General features: G+C 37.5%; 1 protein-coding gene across 3 annotated transcripts in view; it reads right to left on the bottom strand.

Annotated features, from left to right (window-relative positions):
* Nucleotides 1–2,650: 2,650 nt before the first annotated feature.
* Nucleotides 2,651–20,379, bottom strand: part of LOC108360941 (uncharacterized) — a 50,329-nt gene continuing 32,600 nt past the window's right edge. For 2 of the 3 annotated variants that reach the window (XM_017613422.1, XM_017613424.1), the window contains 5 exons: nt 9,579–9,921; nt 9,221–9,420; nt 8,840–9,095; nt 3,645–4,225; nt 2,651–3,510 (listed from right to left, as the gene is read on the bottom strand). In XM_017613422.1, coding sequence (XP_017468911.1) covers nt 3,242–3,510; nt 3,645–4,225; nt 8,840–9,095; nt 9,221–9,420; nt 9,579–9,921 — 1,649 coding nt within the window. In that variant the 3' untranslated portion in view covers nt 2,651–3,241. The remainder of the gene's footprint in view (nt 3,511–3,644; nt 4,226–8,839; nt 9,096–9,220; nt 9,421–9,578; nt 9,922–20,379) is intronic. The other variant, XM_017613423.1, reaches the window with a different exon arrangement.

Here is a 20,379-nt window from a genome sequence, read left to right on the forward strand (position 1 = left end):
GGTTAAAGTAGTTCTCAGAAGTTTTCTGGTCATTGCACTTCGGGTCATAGGGATCAGCCTACAGTAGAAGGTCACGTTCGAGAATTGAAGCGTATTTTTTTGCGTCTACTAAAGTTAGGTTTGGTAAGGGTAGGAAGCCGTATATGAAGGTGAGTACTACGTATGAGTATCAGCAAGAGGACTATAACTTTGATTGGGCTTATTCCGATAGCTTCACTTCCGTTATATCTACCAGGCTGGTGAAAAATCGTGATCCGAAGCACTTCAGTCGCCTTATATAGAAAGCTGGGCATTGCCATAATAAATACTGAATCGATTCCTCCCTTCCCCATCCCGACACCTTTCACAAAGATGACCCAGTTCGTTTCTTGTTAAGGCTTGACCATAAAGACCTTGAGATTTCACATTAGTTTCGATTGATCCATTGGATATTTGTTACGGCAGTGCTTTGCCCGTCAATTATCTTGAGTAGAATTGGTGGGAGTAACGAGCTATCCGCCTCGCAGATTTGTATTTCCGAAACATTTCTAGCCATCTCGTGGGGTATTTTGTTCCCTTCGATATTACTACGCTCAGGAACCCATCTGGAAGCGGTTTTGACATTAGTCAGTGATTTAAACTACTTTGGATCCAAACGTTTTCCATGATTCTTGGCTGTTAAAGAAAATATAGATGTTACCTGACTGAGACTTACTATTTTGTAAGAGACAAGCAGCCTGTTCTATGGCAAAGATCTCCGGCAGATATTCACTGCAGTCATCAGCAGGTAATATGATTGTCTTAACTGCAGGTCCTCTGAATAGAGGCCCACGCCACCACCGTATCATTCATCTCTAGTTGGAAATAGTATAAAAATCTTAAAGCGAAAATCCGAGAATGACGTTAACTCTTCCATTTGGACATCTAAGTCGGCCCTTATCCCGTTCCGCCGTCCTATTTTGAGCTCACTCAAGGTCGGTGCGTACGTCTATTTGGGAAGTTTTCAGAATTTTGACTACATTAATATCTCGCAGTTGCGCCCGTTTCGAATATTTGTGACGGCTTCAAGTGAAGGTTCTTATTCAGCCCTTTTTAATTTACTCTACTCACAGCGTCTAACATACTGAGGCATGCGAGCCTCCGCACACTTCTGATCATTTTTTGATATCATCTTTTACCCTGTGCCATCCGCCGCTGTGGTGTACATTCCATGAATGACGTGCAGTTACAACTCCCACTTTTTCCCATAGATCATTTTGCTCTCTCTTCGACGCTGCGCCTTCATGTGAGTTTGGGTTCAATGATAATACCAAGGTATTTCACGTCGGGGGAAAAGTTTATATTAGTCCCATCTAGCATTGGAAGAGAGAATTCATGAATCTTTTTACGGTAGGAATGTGGCCCTATATCAATTTTGTGGATACAATAATCTCCCTAATGTATAAGTCAAGTGCTTATCTATCCTCACCTACCTACACTACCTCATCGGATCTTGAGACTCGTCCGGATCAAACGAGCCGACGGCTCAGGTACTTTGGCTCCTAAAAGTGTAGTTCCATTAGAATTCCCAAGGATTCCTGACTATATTCGGTCCATGTGTCGACTGATTTCCTGATCTTTCCTATTTCCGAATAGGTTTTTAGAAGTATTTTGCGGAGCATTCACATCTCATTTGTTAACTCCAATGTTTCACAGAACCTTTTCCAAGAATATTTCTGTGCGGTTGTTATTTTAATTTTGTAGTCGTTGAAGATTTTTCTATAATTTTACCAATCTTCCTCACATCGACTTCATTTGGGTCTGACTAAACATCGTTTGCAACACTCCTGGGAAAAAATTGTACCCTATGGCGAGCGCATCCCTCTGATTATACCGTCTGTTGTTGCTGATTACGAATCTGAAGTCAGTTCTTAAAAATTCAGAACAGCAAATACATTTTTAAATAAATGTCAGATTTTTATGAAATTTAATATTTAAAGGTTCTTTGAGTGGCGGACCCAATATCTATTCTCCGAAAATCCTCGATTTTTTCATGGGTGCAAAATCGTTTTTTTTCATCGTGGCCAATAATTGTCCTTAAACACTTCTCTATGCGATAAGATACCCTGCAGGAAATGTATCTAGCTATAAGTAAATTTTAAGTTGATTAGGAAGGAACTAAAGGTCAATATTATCTGTATATTTTATCTTAGTAAAGCTAACTATATTTCTAAAGCGTTGGCCGCGAAATAGGCAGATGTCAACTAACTTGTAACTAACTACTTTTGGGCATAAAATATCAATAAGAAAAATATAATATTGGTTTGTTTTTTAAATTTTTATTTATTTATTTTATATTATTGCATTTCATATTTGTTTACATATTCTGCTGTAGGTGGTCCCATATTCGAGCTCCGTCAGACATAACTTCAAAATGATAATATAAAATTTTCTTTTTATTTGTCCTCAATTCGAAAAAATATTAGTGAAGTGCAGAAAGAAAGTGTATTCGCAGTAAATTTTTTATTTTAGTTAAACAAGTTTTAATTGAAAAAGAAATGGATAGAACTCAAAATTGTGGTGGCATTATAATAAATGTATTCTTTATTTTATTTTTTACATATTTCTCTTTAAATTACATAAAATCGGTGCTTTTTTTAATACCTAGAATTATAAGTAAAATGTCATATTTAAATTGTCTTATTAAAAATAAGTTATATCATTTATATACTCCTGTAAAAATAACTTAATTTTTATATTTCATTCTGCGTGAAAGTTTGTTTCCCTTGATAACATACATATGTACGTAAACTTACAATAAAAAGATTTAGGCTTGAGTTCTTACCTATTTTATAAATTCTTCCTTATTAATCATACATATGTTTATCTTATAATATATTTATCAACAATTTCTATCCAATAAGAGTATTTGAGTGCGCATTTAGTATATTCTTAAGTAATTAAAAGTTAATTATTCATCTTTTTCTTTTAGGTATACATGTCTAGCTTCACTATGCTCAGTCACCTTCAGCTAAATCACTATCAGTTGGTTAATTTTATTATTTAACAAGACAAATGAGCATAGATGGGAAATTTGTAAAAGAAATGCAACTTTGTTGTTCAGTGTATGTAAAGTGTACGAAAGTATTGGATGTAATAAATTAGTCTAATTCATCTTAGTTTTACTTGAAAGTGCCTATTACTTAAAATCTCATTTTTTCTATCAAAACTTTTGTTTTCTTAACTCAATTAATTCGAATATTTTCTACCCACCCTAGTGTGCCTACATGTTGCCCTGAGTATGTTGCGGCTGCAAGGCGCGCGGTAGTGTACGATTTCCAACCGATGACTTTTCTGTCGCTAACGAAGTAGGCGATGATGCGCGCGATGATTGCAATTGCTGCATTCTAATGTTGTTGCGAATGTAACGCTGTCGCCGAGCTTCCCGCAATACGACGAAAATAAAAGCGCCAAAAACTATCACAGAAAGCGAGACAGTGATGATAATGCTGCCGGCGTTAGAGGATATTTGTTCCAGAGTGGTGGTGAAACCTTTGAAGAGAGCAAAGAAAGTAGATATTCGAAGGAATTATAAATACGATTGTTAAAATCATTTGTAGAAATCTTTGAAAATATAACGTTTAAATAGAAGAAACACATTCACATTCCAATTCGTGCTCACTCACCTCGCTGCTCACCGGTATTGCGCAAATGATACCACTGTTCCACGCCCAATGTACCGCTAGCGTTGACTTCTTCCGCCAGATGATTTGCTGTTGCCTGCTCGCGTACCAATTTTGCATATTTAGCCGCTCGCGTATTCGTCACCGGCACTGTAGGCGCGGCATCATCGATTTCCTGTAGCTTCCGCACTTCATTTTCATGTTTTATGTGGCGCTCATTTACACCCGGTACAATATCTTCCAACAATGCTACGCTATTGGGTACATCGCTACCATCGGTTTCTACTGATTGATTGTTGCTGATGTTTACCGCATCGGTTACTTCTTCGACCATTGCGATACTTTCATCTGAGGCCAACGGTAATGTGTGCGCTGCTGGCGGCATGGGTTCCAATAGCGGATGTTCCTTCAGTACCAAGGCGCTCTTATCCACGAAACGCATGTAACGCTGCTCTCGACCCAGTCGTTCGTCTGGTTCGAAGGGATCGTTCTCTACGGCAGCTGCAACGCCATCACTGCCGGGCACTGTGAAGCTGGCGCGCACCGTTTGCATACCCGACTGGAAGCTACACACTACGACGAATCTGGCGAGGGAAAATAAATGGGAGGGAGAGTAAATAGTGTAAAAATATACAGTTCGGAAGAAAAAATATTTTTTTTAGTTTGATAAAGACACCTCCGGAAATAACGCCGTTTTAACCGACATCAAACATTTCCCTGAAACTAGCCAAGCTAGCTACTGCAGCCTTCTCATGCAGAGTAAATATTTACAATAATCGCTCTTATAAATTTTTTGGAAAATCGTTCTCTCTCTAGCCGATTTATCAATATCTAAAAAGAGATACGAAAAACTTTCGGCTCTTAAATAAAATAATTTCGCCACAATCCATAAACTATCATAATTTATATATGTATGTATATAATTGTAGTATAAGTTTTATCAAAGTGTTTTCAGTATAATCCATAAACGATCTGTTTTTACAGAGATGAGTATTAGGATTTAAAAAACACTCTAACACGCAGCCAACATATTTTACCATTAAGTAGAAGTATAGGCAAGATTTTCTTTATAAGATAGCCGAATGTCATAAAATGAACAGAGAGTGCTTTGTTATTGCTCAAACCGTTTTTATTGCGTCTTTGGCTTACCCATCACTAAAAATAGTAAAATAAAGATATTTTGACAAAAAAAGAGGAACCAACTTCAACAACAACACTTGAACTATTATCGATACTTTTATGCAAGTATTATTGCTGGCATCGATTCTTCTTTAGCGTATTCTATGTATCAATACTTTTGTAAAAAATTGTATTACTAGCCTTCGTCCTCGTATTCTTCCTTATCCCCATACTCGTCTTCATATTCGTGTTCCACTCGAAACCATATTCGTCGTTATATTCGTCTTCGTCCAGAGGTAAGGGTGATAGCGGGAAATCAATGAATTGAAAATGTTTTTTATGGCCACATTCGTTTTCAGCGACCCAAAAACTTAGAAATAATAGGGGTTTGGTTCACATTTGTGTGCCTGTGTAATAAATAAACAACTGCTTTCGAATCATCCACCTAAAAGTGTCGAAGACCTATTTCATGGTATTTGGTATGTTGACAAAAGTTAAGGTCTGAAACCTTCTGAAAATTTTCTGTAAGAAGTGATGCCGAAAAACAACCAGATAACCTTAGAAGCCATAAAATAGGGTATAAAACCCGAAAACTTTCTCTTGGAATAAAACAAATAATAAAGTCTAACTTCGGGCGGAGCCGAACATTAAATACCCGGCGGAAGTATTAAATATATGATTTTCACCTTTCCGAAAGCTACCGCTACATGGTAAGCCGGGGTGTATCAATTTTGAGTAAATTAGCGTCCCTAAATTTCGAAATATTGAAGTTTCAAGCATTTCTGAAATTTACCGTTATATCAAAAGCCGCCTTAATTCTACTCCGCTTTTCAATAATTTTCAACGTTTTGCTTTTATGTGACAAGCACAATAACCATACCGAGTTTAGTACAAATTGGTATAACGGTTACCGAGATATATATATGTGATCATAAGTGGGCGGTGCCACGCCCATTTTCCAAAATTTTATCATAAGCTTATTTCTTGGTAAAGAATTGTTGCAAGCATCAATTTTGAATAAAATAGCTTTAATATTTACTGATTTATGGAAGATTTTGTATTTCTCCAAATTACCGTTATATGGGATGTGGGCGTGGTTATTGTCCGATTTTCGACCACTTAGTATGTTGCAGGAAGGCTAACTGCGCCAAATTTGGAAGAAACTGGTGCAGCGGTTACCAAGATACACACATGTAACCATAAGTGGGCGTGGCTACGCCCATTTTCCAAAAATTCCCAAATAAAATTTTGAGTGAATAATCTTCAGTAGTTACTATAATATCGCAATTTTCGTATTTCTAAAAATTACTGTTATATGGGAGGTAAGCGTGCGCTCGGGTATAAAAACTTAAAAAAATAATGAAGCTCGGTTCCACACACCCGAAAACGGGTGCAGCCATCCTCTCTGGCCATTTCTTTGATCATTCAAAAAGAAACTATCACAGTGATATCGATCGTCCCATAGTTCTTGATAACTCGATAAATTTAAAAAAATTTATGAACGTATCGAAAACTCGATGGATTTCAAAGGCACTAAGTGCCGATAACTCAACAGTTTTCAATAACTATCCATGAGCCTCGATGAGTTCGCCTTTCTGGTACTCGATAAATTTCGCTAACTCAAAAATTTAAATATCTCGATATACTTAGTCAACTCGATAAACATGTGAAAAATGTGCAGCATTCAAAACTACCCTGCAGCCGTTTCCAGCGCTCCAGAAAATTGAGTTAAACCGGGAAAAAATAGAGATGTATTTTCAAGAGGAAGAAAAGGGAGCAGAAGGCGTGAATTGGAAGAGCTTCAGTTACTGGCACTTAGCAATGCGTTTCGAAATATCTATCAGAAAATTAGACAGCAATGAAATTGTATTAAGACCGGGACTAGGTCCTGCAAATATTAATATGGAAATAGGGGAAAAAACGTCCAGAGTACAGTTGAGACATGGCAAGAAGATTTCTCAACGCTTTTTAATGACCAACAGGGGGCTCACGTCCATCCCTTTCTTGTTTTTAAGCAGAATTTGATTTCTTGCCCGAAGGTTGGAGTCTCTGTTTACTTTGTCCAATCCACAAGAAATTCCTTCTCGCTGTTTGCGCCATTTACCGAGGAATTAGCTTTCTTAACATTGAGTATAAAGTCCCATCGGCGATACTGTAAGAAGGACTGAAGCCCTTCGTAAACAAGCTGATTGCTCCTTATCAGCTTGGATTAAGTTTGCCAAAATCCAAGACAATAGATAAGCAAATTGACATATATTATATTTTTGTCGATTTTAAAGCCGCTTTTGATAGATCGAAGAGAACTTGAATGTACGAAGCCATGTCTAAATAAGGTATCCCCGCGAATCTAATACGACTTTGAGTACAAACTTCAGTTCCGCGCCGTTTGAGACTGATGCCGGAAAGCGTACTAACGATGTTGCTAGCGTGTATATGATATTGACATCATCAGCCTGAAAACCCGGGACATCAGAAAAGCATTTCCCAGTTTAGAAAAATAATCGGAAGAGGTTGGTCTAGCTGTAAACGAAGACAAGACAATGTTATCGTGTGCGGATATGACTTTGAAGGAGTGAAGTAGGTTGCCTACTGATATCCGGCATTAGAAAAACCAACGATGTCAACCATCAGGACATCAAACGAAGAATAACTCTTACCAACAGGTGCTACTTTGAGCTCGGTAGGCAATTCAAAAGTAGAGCCCTTTCGCGGCGAATAAAAATCACGCTCTACAAATCTCTAATCATGCACGTCCTTTTATATAGCGCAGAAACATGGACGATGTCAAAAAAAATTAGGAAGCTTTGGGGCTTTCGAGAGAATTATTCTACCCAAGATCTATAGTCATGTTTGCGTGGGTGACGACTACCGAAGAAGATGGAATGCGAGCTTTTTAAGGACATGGATATAGTTAAGCGCATCAAAGAAAAATAATGCGCTAGTTTGGGCGTGACGTATGCAAGGAGGATGAGTTCCGATACAAACAGCCTTCCTCTCGACGCCACCCATGTGTGCACAACGCAAAAAAGGGCGCCCACGTACATAATGGAAGGAGCAAGTTTAGAACATCTGATTCCCAAACCAGCGAAATCATTCGGTTTTTATGCGCCATGACGCGTCATGACGTTAAAAAGATTTTACAGTTCAGTACCAGTCGACCACGCGAGCATAAATAATTTTCTTTAATGCAACATACGAGTATATGATGAGAGATCTTCAGTCTTATCGTCCTTCTCCCCCGTTGGAACATACACAAAAATTAGGCGTATGTTGTTGAATTCAGCTTTGATGCGGTTCGTGGCAATTCACTCCCTGATTTCCTCTGAACCTGGTGGCAAGGTGTCGTAGTCTACGCCCAACCATAATTCCCAAACCCTGTTTATGCTTCATCTCATGGCGCCTATAGTCAACGTCATACGCTGCATACTTTATGCAGCAGCGTCCGTCCATTGCATTTCCTGGATTTCGGTGATGTCAGACTTGTGCCGGATGAATACATTCAGCAACTAGATAGCGGCACATTCCCTTAGAGGTTCCGTAAATCTTAGTTTTTTATTATGTAATCGGGGGCCGCCACCGTTTGGGGGGCAGTATTGCGCTTTGGTATGGCTCGAAGTATAAATTGCATACCTTTCAAAATTACCCTCGGTATACACTCTGAAAGCTATGCTGCAAATGAGGTTATTAGTTATATTTGATAATGGTTTCGCAAAAGGTCAGGTAATACCTAACGTGGTTCCCTTTTGCATCGATACACTTCACTTAAACGGTCATGTGGATTCTAGACTAGTTACTGCGGTAATGCACGGATCTGCATGAGCTCTGGAATAGAAAGAGGCTAAGCTATTTTGGCCTCGTTTAGACTGGTATGAAATATGCTTCATAAAGCTCTACATCCCCTAATAATTTAACTTCAACTGCTCTAATGATAAATTCTTGTTTAGAAAGTTGCTAGTATATCTTTTCTATGAACTCCAGTAGACTTATTTTCCAAGATGTAATATGTATGTATATATCTAACTTTACCACTAAAAATAATTCCTGCCCTATATAATTATTGTTCCTCCTTACTTACTCACCTTCTTGTGCTGTGCGTGTAGATGCCCAAATTCTCCTGCACCGTTATAAATGTTTCAACTGTATTCGTTTCCGGCTTCACTAAACTGCCACACATTTTGTGATCGATTCGCATCGTATAACGATCGATTGGATCATTTTGATTACCCTTTACACCACAATTGCCGCCATCAACAACAATTTTTCCACCAAAGTATGGACCTGTTTCTACTTCAATTTCTGAAGCTTGGGGCAAGCATTTTGTGGCTTGTGCAGCAACTAGCAGAAATGAGATGCAAAAAAAAAAACACAAAACCCATAATATTTTACTTGTTTGTCAAATCTCTATAATTTGCCACTTCATCAACATTACAAATTAGCTAAGTATAATAATAAATGCTTACATCCTTTCGTTGGTATGATGATGGTTTGGCCTCCGTCAAGTGGCACACCCTTCGCTTCATCGTCGATTTCGTTGCCGAATAGCTCAGAGCGACCGGTGATTTTCATATTTCTGCGCTTTGCTTGTGGTCGGATGTGGAAGCTGTATTTGGTGGCCATGCGAAGATTATCGATTTGCGCAGCATAATGACGAACCCGTCTACTGATTATAGAGATTGTTGGAAATGCAAGAAGATTTCAATGAGTAAAGAAAAAATTACAAATTGTGAAAAGCATTTTTATGTTCTAATTCTGTTCCGTTCTGTATCTTTTTATCAGTGACCCAGTTGTTCTTAACTAGGTAGAAGAGTTAACACTTGCCTGCTTTTCGCCTGCTCAATTTCCACATTATTGTTCTGGCGGTTCTTTCTGCTGCTGCTGCCGGTATGATTACTGTTGCCATTACTGTTGTCGTTGTTACCGTTTGGTTCCAGCTGTTGAGTTTCGTTGACTAATTTGGAGCGACAGCGATGCGGTCCAAATGATTGCAATTCACAAAAGAAAATCTGAAACGCTTTTGGCGGTTCCACTTCGGCGCTGCTGTTGGTGATAGCATCAATATCGGTCGCTTGCGACAGCAAATCCGAGTAGGAAGGCACAAACTCCACTTCCCAGGTTAAATTAACGGATTTATAATTCGGCTCACCAGAAACACTTCGTATCTCTGTAATTAGAATAAGTAGACATAGGAAAGGATGTAATTATATAGTTTTGCGGTAAGTGTTGAATTTTATGGCTGCAAACATTTTTTTTTTTTTTAGTATTGATGTTGTGGCAAATCTAACTAAGTACTTAAAACTAGGCAGAAAAAGATAATTTTTTTAACGAAGAATATTTGCCTTCCCAAAGTAAACCATTTACTTCTGCCTCAGTTTTTTAACGTCTGTCAAACAACTACATACATAATGGCAGAGTGTTTTTTAATGAGCGACTTGAAAGTTTGCCATTAACTATCAAGAGTCGACCACTAGCTGAAAAAACACTTTATATTGGATGTTTCTCGGAAAAATTTCTTGCCGGATGATATTGCGATCCTCCAACCACTCGACCACCACTACTGTGAACTAAAATAAAACAACGCGTATAGAAAACAGCATTAGGACTACAGGCTGGTCATTGCACTCTTTTTGGGCTCCGTTCAATCTGTTTTAGATCTACGAATGAATTATTCTCATACTCTTCAAAACAATTCCTGCCGCTCACAGTCAGGTGTTTATGCAAAGCAAAATAACTTGTCAGCAATCACAGAAGCTGCTTGCACTGTGAATGCCAATAGCAAAAGCCTCTGAGATTCAAGGAAACATGTGTTTTGCCCTCCGGCAACCAATCGAAGCCTCGCTGTCATTACTGCGCGAAATATTCACCTACCTTCTGACGGTTGCTCCGATGGCCGAAGGTGGTAGAGGTATAAATCAGCTATCGGACCAAGGAAGGCCGCGTCTGGGCCGTTCGTTTTCGAACTGGCTGCTGAGATAGGTCGATCTTGCACTCAGCCATCGATATATATTTGAAGTGTACTATATTTTTTCAGATTTCTTTGAAAAAGTACTATAAATTTCTTAGAAAATGTTGACAACCCTAGTGGTAACCCTGGTCACTCGAGCTTTTTGTTCAACCAGCGAAGAGGAGTACGGCTGATAAGTGGACCGGTGCTCTGCTTTGCTCTCTCGGCCATTGCGACTGCTGGAGCGCCACCTGCGAAATGACATACTCGTTCCTTTCAAAGGGGATGAAGTAAAATGTCTAATTTATTTAATAATTTTCGAAAAAAAAAATTATTTTTTTTTGGTTTTGTTATTTTTTGGCCTAATAAATCATATTAAACATTTTTTATTGAGCTTGAGGACGTTTTATTTGAAAAAATTATTGTGAAAAAACTACAATGGTTTTTAATGGTAGAAGTTATAGCTGCTATTTCGGAGATCCCCACATATCCTCATCAGATTTCTTCACTAGTGAACGAGCAACTCGTCACGTAAAAATGCCTATTTCGGATTATATCAGTCGTGAACGTAATGTTCGTCTCGTATACCGAATAACGATATTCACGCACGCTTTTGACACTTGACATTTGTCATCTTCTGGTATTCTCTGCATTGATTATTGCAATTTTCGTTATCATTCTGTAATCCGCTCTAGTATGTAAATACTACGAGTAATTGCATCAGCAGAGTAAATGCATAAATTTATGTGCATAAATCCAAATATCGTACGGACACTCCACAACTAATTGTCACTCTGGTTGGTGCGCTTTTGGTTGTTTCATGCGAAAGTATCATAAATCAAGAATCATGCTTAAGCAGTGGCAAGTACGTCAACGGAATCCACATCGTGGCACACATGGCTCTTTACTACAACACCACTCCTGTCTGGGACAAGAACGAGTATTCTATATGCATGCTCTTAATGTTTTGCCAGTTGCAACATCAACTCGTAAACGGATGCTGGTTGCTTGTATTTATTTCTATTATTTTCTGGTTGCAGCTGTTGCCGTTGTTCTTATTTGTTATTCTATCTGCACATGCATTTATATATGTATATTAGGGCGGGTCGATTTGTTGGGGCCCAAAAAAATTACCAGAGGCGCATCACGATTATGATTATTTAAGCCAGCGATTTTTTCTATCAATTTTTTTTTTTTAAGTGGCTGTTGAAACAGCTGTATTGTTTTAGGAGTCGAGGAATCCATTTCTGGCATTAATTTTTTCATTTGAGAGCCGCCGTATTTTTTTTTTTTAATTTTAACGCGTTTCTTCAGAAAATCGACAAGATTGTTGCGAAAATCCACGAAATGTGACTTCCTCATAATGCAATTTAAATTTTTACAAAGCCTAAAATGTCCAGTGTTGAAAATTTATTTTTGTTTTTATTTTATTTTTATTTATTATTTTTTATTTTATTTTAAATATTAAACACTGTATGAAAATGAAAAAGCATGCTGTCACACATGTCATTTGTCATACAATATGTCGATAAACAGTATTACCAAAATAATATTAAAAAAAAAACGTTATACGTATTAAGAACTGAAACATTAGAAATTGTTTATGTTTTTTTTTTGAATTACATTTACATTTAATATGTTTTTATCTTTTAAGTTGAATTTTTGAAAAAAGAAAATTATATTAATATAAGAAAAAAATTTGTTTTGTAAAATTCAGAGATCAAATGAAAAAAACCACGAATTTTTTGTCCTAAATTGAATAAAATCGATATAAGAGGTGCATGAATACACCCCCCTTCCCCCTAATTTTCAACGCTGAATATTTTAGGCTATTTAAAACTTGAAATTGCATTATGAGAAAGTCAAATTTCGTGGATTTTCGTAAAAATGTTGTAGATTTTCGGAAAAAATGCGTTCAAATCCAAAAAAAAAGTACGGAAGCGCCCTCTGGCGGCCCTCAAAAGAAAAAATTAATGCCAGTAATGGATTCCTCGACCTCAAAAACCCCCAGATATACATTTTGGCTTGTTTGCAACACAGCTGTTTCAACAGGTGAGCTACTTTTTGGAAAACAAATTTATAGAAAAAATCGCTGGCTCGAACTTCATTTTAGACCTATGGTTTCTTGGGCAAAAATGCTTGAAATGACCCAAATAGCCATAATCGCGATGTGCCTTTGATGCAAAAAATTTGACCCGCCCTAATGTATATACATACGTACACACACGCTACTGGCTCTATGAATGACTAGTTATTCCCAAAGGTACTACAACGCATGCGCACAAAGTCGCATCACTAAATACTTGCTGTTACTTGTTGCCACCGGCTGTGGGGCAATGAGAATTCGTGTTGCTGTGTTTTGTTTTCATGCGTTTGTGACTTCAATGGTTACCCCAATATCTTGGTTGCATCGCAATTCTAACATTTTAATTACTCCCTCAGGAGTTCTGTTACAATTGAAGAAAAGTGGTATTCGACCAGCTCGTTAAATTTGATGCCACCGACGTCGCTAGTTTTCCCACTAGAACAATGACAATAAGTAAGTTAAGTATAGGTGGTTTTGCTAACACTTAAAATTTACTGTGCAGTCCAGTAAGATAAAATTTGACTTGGTCATTTTTATCAACATTAAAAATTAAATCACCTTCTTACCCAGTATAAAGTGCATTATTCTAAATAGAGAGCTGTCGTAAAATCCTAATATCGATAAATTATAAGGCAAATGTGACGATTACTGTTGGAGGCTCAACCTGTGCTGCATTCAAACTTCCAGAGCACTAGATGCTTAACTAACTCAGATATTTCCTCAGTCCAGAAAGTCCTTATTGTCGTTCTTCTGGATATGTAATTACTGTGACACTACTATACTCAATCCCGTGGTGCGCTAACAAACTGGTGTGAGGGGAGGCTTCGGTGGGGCCACTCGGACTTATTCGGTTTAAGCGCCCACTACAGTCTATCAGTACAGCAGCATTTGTTCTGAACGATTTGTCTATAAGCACGGGCCTGTTGTCTTGAAGCAAACGGCTCGCTACACACCAGTATCGAAACATGCATAAAGCCATTTGGGTCTCCCCTGATTAAAGACGAAAGACCAAACTGATAACGTTGATACAGGAGTGTCGGAAATTCAACGTGGAAGAGCTACTGCCACAAATGGCCCCCGAGAACTTTCGCAGTTTACTCTGAATCCTGCTTAAACGAGAAACTTTTGAACGAGCGCTACCACGAAAAAATATAGTAAATACATACGTATTTAAAAAAAATAGTGCAGAAAAGCGTGAGTGTGGACAGTTTGAGTTGCCGGCAGTTAGGAATGCGGCGCTAAAATATTATCAAAAAATAAGAATAGCGACACAGGTGGCGCTACCTCGCTACGTTCATGGATGAAATTACCAGGAAAGCAGACAGGTGTGCCTCATGTAAGCTGAAAAAGCAACCACATAACATTTCTTATGCCGGGTGGACCGAGGAGAGTCAAGAAAAATTTTTCATCTCCAAACACCGGACCTGTCGATTTTTTGGCGTTTCGACAGGATACTGTCTGATTGCAATTTACGTGGTTATACTAAATATATATAGCACGTAATATTTTCTTAGCACTTAACTCTGAACTGTAAACACTTTTCCAAGCTTCACACGCAAATTGGGGAACATCTCTTCCGAAACGCAGTTACATACTCTTCTCACTAGCCGAGCAGGTAGTTGTATATACATGGGCATCGCCAGGATCGAATTTAGGAGGAGAAATACTTGCTAATATTAAGCATTTGAATTTAAGTATGTAATAAAACGTCATATTCATGAATATACTCCAATATTTAGCTCAATATTTAAATAAGAACTTCGTGAAAGACAAAATTAATCTTGCATTGCTTAGATACCTTATAACCCAGGATAATTTTTAAGTTTATAAAGGACCTTACTCTACTCAAAGCTTCGTACAGTGCGCCGTGAGAAAACAGTAATCTTTAACAATATATGTCAAGGGCTTTGTTAGTCGTAATCTGAAATGCAATAATCACTGAAAATGTATGCCATTTATGGTGAAAGACATTAATAAGTATCTCACTTTTAAACTTAAGCTTTCTTAGCCCTTTCAATTCAATCAATTCAATGAATTTCAAAAATTCAACCATTGATTCTAAAAATTTTTAAATATGAGTACCGGTTAATTTTGGATCGTTCATTTCAAAAATCACATCAAAGAATTTGTAAAGCTTTGAGGTTTGCCGTCATTCAGGGTCCTTTTTAATGGCCAGCGAACCCTAGGTGTTTTAAAAAGAAAGTGAACTCAACTATTTTTATTTTTTTGCGTTCGTGAAATATATTGCAAAACTATGAATAAATACCTAATACCTTTTCCGAAGCTCAATTCCGAGGAAAATTGGTTAATATTTTTCAATAGCTTATATTACTCACTATCGGCTTTTCTGGCACTTTTTACTTTTGTGACAAACACGGTCAACTGCAACTGCAACTTGCACTTTAATTTGATACTTATATAGCTCAATTCTGTGGCTGCTACATATCGCCCTAACTAATTCGTATGACTGAGTAATTATATATATCGCACACGATCTTCAAAAGTGGCAACTCAAAATTACACTTATTACTTTAGGTTTCTTCAACAAATTATAACAAAGATTTGCTCCAGCTTTTGCTGAAAGGTAAATAAAAGTTCTGTGTACATTTCTAAAAGGATAATTTCAAAACATACATAGTTATATCACAATGAACAACTATTATGGGCTTAAGAGTGCTCAACCCTCGGCGCAACAATTTTCCTCACTTCTAAACTTATTCCTTTCAAAATAAATTAATTAACAAATGGAAAATTTGTTGGATTGTACAAATAAAGGCCTCAGAACCTATTCTACCAGTTGCGCCACTTGCCTTGTTCTACTCTTATTATACTTTTATGTAACAGCTTCCAAGAGGAGATACGGATATGGAAAAGAACAACAATCAAAACACATATTCTAAATTCTTTTTAAGTGAACTGCTCTTTAGAACATGTCCCAAAACTGTTAAGAGAGTGTTCCACAAGTTCAAGCTATTTGAAGCTTTTTGAGATTCCAATCGCTTTCTTAACGAGACCCTGCTTGACCGTTCAGACCTAATAAGAAATGGCAAGGAATTTACACAGAAAACGTTGAATAAATTTTTATATTTTTTACTGTGCAGTTTCAAGGTGTATTGTGGTGTGCGCCTTGGTTACACATGTTACAGTACGCCTCCGAACGGGAAATGGTTTTTACATATGTGACCTGGTCTACGAAAAGGGAGCTTACGTGCGAAAACTAGTTTTCTGTGAAAAAGCTGTTAAAAGTAAGCAACTCGTTTCGTCAGTTTCTCATTATCTCGTTAACTGTTCTCCGCGCCGGACGTCCAGTAAGTGTTGTTGTTGGTCCAGTAAGTGTTGTTGTTGGTCCAGTAAGTGTTGTTGTTGGTCGGAATATTATTATAGTTCATCGTGTAAATAAATTATATTTTGTCGTATTTTTACTCTTCTTTCTCTACATTTTTAGTACACTTCTAAGCAAGTTAGGATTTTCTGCTTTTCACCACGTGAATAAGCATCTCATCTTCCATCCGAATCAACCAAAAAGTGAAAATTGATTTTTTGACACCTAAGCCCCCTTTCCGTAGACCAGGTCACATATAAGAAGCCTTTTCATAGTAGGAAAACACTCGGATGTCTGCTGAGAGGCGGCCGCTATAAGAAAGCAACTTTTTTGGATGATGGTCGCACCAGGAATCAACCCTAGGATATACCGTTTGGCAGTAGGCATTTCCATCCAGTCGGCTATCGCGGACGCCTCAATGAGATTTGCTGTGCGAAAACACTATCAAAGACCCCTTTTAATGAGTTTTCGAAATTTGGAATGCTTTCATTGCCTAGAATAATAATTGACTACGAATCGCTGCTACAAGGCAAGGCGGTCTTCTATTTTGAAGTGTTACCTTTAAAGCCAAGCTACTGAAGCATAAAAGTAACAAGTCATTATATTCTTTTATTTATATCTATACTTGCAATTTACATATATTCCACAAAGTGATCAGCCCCAGAGCCACGTAACTTCCCAAATCCATTGGGATTAATTTATTTCTTTTCTCTAACAAAATTTCAAATATTCGAACAGTGCTCGTCACCAAGTAACCAACGCTTGCTCTATACACTTATTTAGTTGACTGCATTTTGGTTGCGGCAAAAGTGGAGAAGCTCAATCAAAGTGTAACGAATTGACAAATTGCTTGTGGCAGCCAAAAGAACCGTGCGCCCAGTAGTCGCGCTGTTGGACTGCGTTGGAGCCACCTAACAACACAAATATATGCCGCTGAAAGCTTTGTGTAGCCGCAGTGGCGTGAAAACCATGCACCAACAGGAATCAGCCACTGCTGAAATGTATTGACAACAAATCAAATAAACGTCAAATACTTGGATGCCGCACATGAAACTAGCCATTGAACATGCGGTAGAGCAACTGGTAAACATAGCCGCGCAACTGCAGCAGACATCAACCGCCGACAAGCCAAACCCCTAAGCCCCCCAAGCCAGTCAGTCAAGTCAGGCAGAAGCGACCAGGCGAGAGAATGCAAGGCGAAAAGTGAAAACTGCATAGCTTTTGCTATTCGCAACTAAATACTCTTATTGCCAATGCCACTTATTGGTGCCACTTTTATTGACATTGCTGAAGTGGTTGTTATTGTAGCAGCTGCAGACTACATACATCTGCTCTTCATTCTAAGCATATTTGACTCGAACTCGTTCTTGTTCTCGGCACCATGATGCGACCAAGCGCGAGTGTATTAACCCAATTCACTGTTGGCCATGCTTGCTCGCTTAAAATTATGGGCAACAAATTAATGGCATTGCTGCTTGGATTGGAGTAGACAACAAGTAATTTTTAAGCAAAAAACAAAACCGACTTCAACTCTCATATAAAAAAATATATATATACATATATAGGTATTTCATGATCCAATGATTGGATCTAAACCAGATTAGTATGGGACCACCTCTGAGACATCGGTTAACGTGGTCCAAAGTTATGCGGTAACATACATAAAAAAAATAAATTAAAAAAAATATTCCGACGAACTGATAACCTCCTCCTTCATTTAAATTCGGTTAAAAAGAAAGACTTGCAGAATGTATTCGTTGGTAAAGCATCTGTGCAACAACAGCAGCTTATTTTTAAACAGCTGTACTTAATTACCTGTTTCATGTTGCAAGCAACTGCAGCACAAGCGACGAAATGAGCGACGCACGCTTTTGACACTTGACATTTGCCATTTTGGAGCAAAATTATTTCGTAAATTTAAAGCACGCGCTTATCTTTGAAACCTCTTTTTGATATTGGTTTTCTTTTGGAAATTCCAAAGTGTTGCACTACTTTCGGTTGCTACTTCCAGATCTAGGTAAGAAGTCAATAAAGTTCACCATTGACCAAACCAATCTGTGTTGCTCATCTTTGTATGCACGTAGATAACTTTGTATATGCTATGTATAACCACAATCATCCGTTTTGCCATTGAATTCATTTGGACCGCGGCTGAAGGCCGACTGGTGAACCCCAAAGCGGAGTGCTGGCGCCACTTCAATAGTAACTACTCTAGACAAGCATTTTACTTTCTTTGCAAAGTGTAGATAAAAAATAAAGAAGTTAATGTGCTCTCAAGTTGCCGTAAAAGAAGTTAAAGAGATATCTAGTAGACGATTTTATAAACGAATGCTTTTGTTATTTGATGGTCTGCACTGATTTTGCTTTCAATTGAAGAAACTTGTTGAGAATTTGTTATTTTATTGTAGGTATCGAGTTTTTTACTGGTTACACAGCGAAGAAGGTATATGTTTGTAAGTAAGTAAGATTGCCTAATGCTTCTCCTTTCCAAAACTAATCGTAGAATTTGATCAACTTTATAACACCGAAATTTACAACTCAATTTAGCGTCACTAAACGCTCGACCGCGTCGATAGTCGAATTTTTTACCAAACAAGTAGCATCATAGATTTTATTAATGTTTTTGTTAAACATCCCTATCAAAGGATTTTGCAATTTTATATTGAATATAAGCCCTAGATATATTTTTTCTTGGAAGGATAAAGAATTCAATAGCCTAGTAAAATTAGATAAATTCGGTAGGAAAATTAAAAAAAAATATTTAACAGTGATTTTTTGATGCAGTTTACTTCTATATGACACGTAGATAATGGATCCACAGTCTTGCCCCTAAATTTCATTTGGCAACATTCCGCCATTTCAGATTTAAGATTTTTGAGTTTTTTGCGTAGAGTATTTAATTTCCCACATTTGTTGTATAGAAGGTTTTTTTTTGTTGTAAAAAATTACCAAAAACGGAGAAAACATTTTACATTGACACGGTTTTCGCCTTTTTTTGACAATTTTTGTTGAAAATACATAGCATGTTGAAGTTCCAAAGTTGTAGAGAATTTCATTCTCCACAACTTTTATACCTACATTTTTTTGTACGACATAGCGATTAGCCCAGTAAAATTAGATCAATTTGGTAGGAAAAAAAAATTGTAACTGCGATTTTTTGATGCAGTTTACTTCTATTTGACACGTAGATCAGGGATCCACAGTTTTGCCTATAAATTTCATTCGGCAACATTCCGCCATCTTGTCCTTGATATCGCGAATTTCAATAACAAAATACTTTCTTTTTATAATTGATTTTTGCATTATTTTCGGCCTACGTTTTAGGTCTGCAAAAACATAAAATTTACAAAACTTCGAGGTGCGGTGAGTCCACAAAATGACGCGCCATTGTTTTTTTTTACCTTTGTAATATGTACAAAGTGACACCTTTTGCGATATAAAAGCTTAAGAAAACATTTGCTCATACCTGGACACCCTAATGAGTATGGCTATGAAAAGCAAAACAGAATTCTGGCAAGACCTTCACGTTTTCGCGTGCCATCACTACCGTTCTACTACTGTTTCCATGCATTTATGTATATGCCTTGGCATGAGCATATTTATAAGTATGCACGTGCATTTATCTACTTTTTGCGTTTATTTGCAGTTCATATTTGTTGGTGTGTTGCTGTTACTACTTACTGTTTATGCATACAATATAGCTACGGTGACCATCCGTTCTGTTTTTTGCAGGACCGTACTGTTATTTAAAGGTCTGTCCTGCGTAGTTTTTCAAAACAGAAAACCCCCAAAATGTACTGATTTTTTCCAAGTGTCCTGCCTTTGTCCCGCATTTTCTTCGATATTTTACAACGCTTTTATCAACTTGCAATGTTGTGGATCCAGAAGCTTTCAATGTTGTGTGTCCGACACCAAAGCAAAGCTTTGAAAAGCTCCTATAAAAAAGCATAGTGAATAGGGCGACATCTGTAGTGAAGTAGTTCATAGGGCGATAGCTGTAGTGAATAGGGCGAGGTAGATGACATCTAGATGCCGCCCTATGTACTACGTTTGCTACAGCGGAAATAGACGACACGTCATTCTTTAAATAAAATTAATTGGTGCTCGTTTGTATGTACATACATATGTAAATGCATGTGTGTGCACCTTTCTATTAATATCGTTGAATTATTTTAATATCTATTGCAAAATTTTATTCAGACAGGACTAAAAAGTAGAAAATAAATAATATAAAAAAAACTTTTTAATATACAACGCTTTTATAAATGGA

Source organism: Rhagoletis zephyria, unplaced genomic scaffold (genome assembly GCF_001687245.7).
Source record: "Rhagoletis zephyria isolate East Lansing unplaced genomic scaffold, Rhagoletis_zephyria_1.1 Rzeph_scaffold_00659, whole genome shotgun sequence".
Lineage (NCBI taxonomy): Eukaryota > Metazoa > Arthropoda > Insecta > Diptera > Tephritidae > Rhagoletis > Rhagoletis zephyria.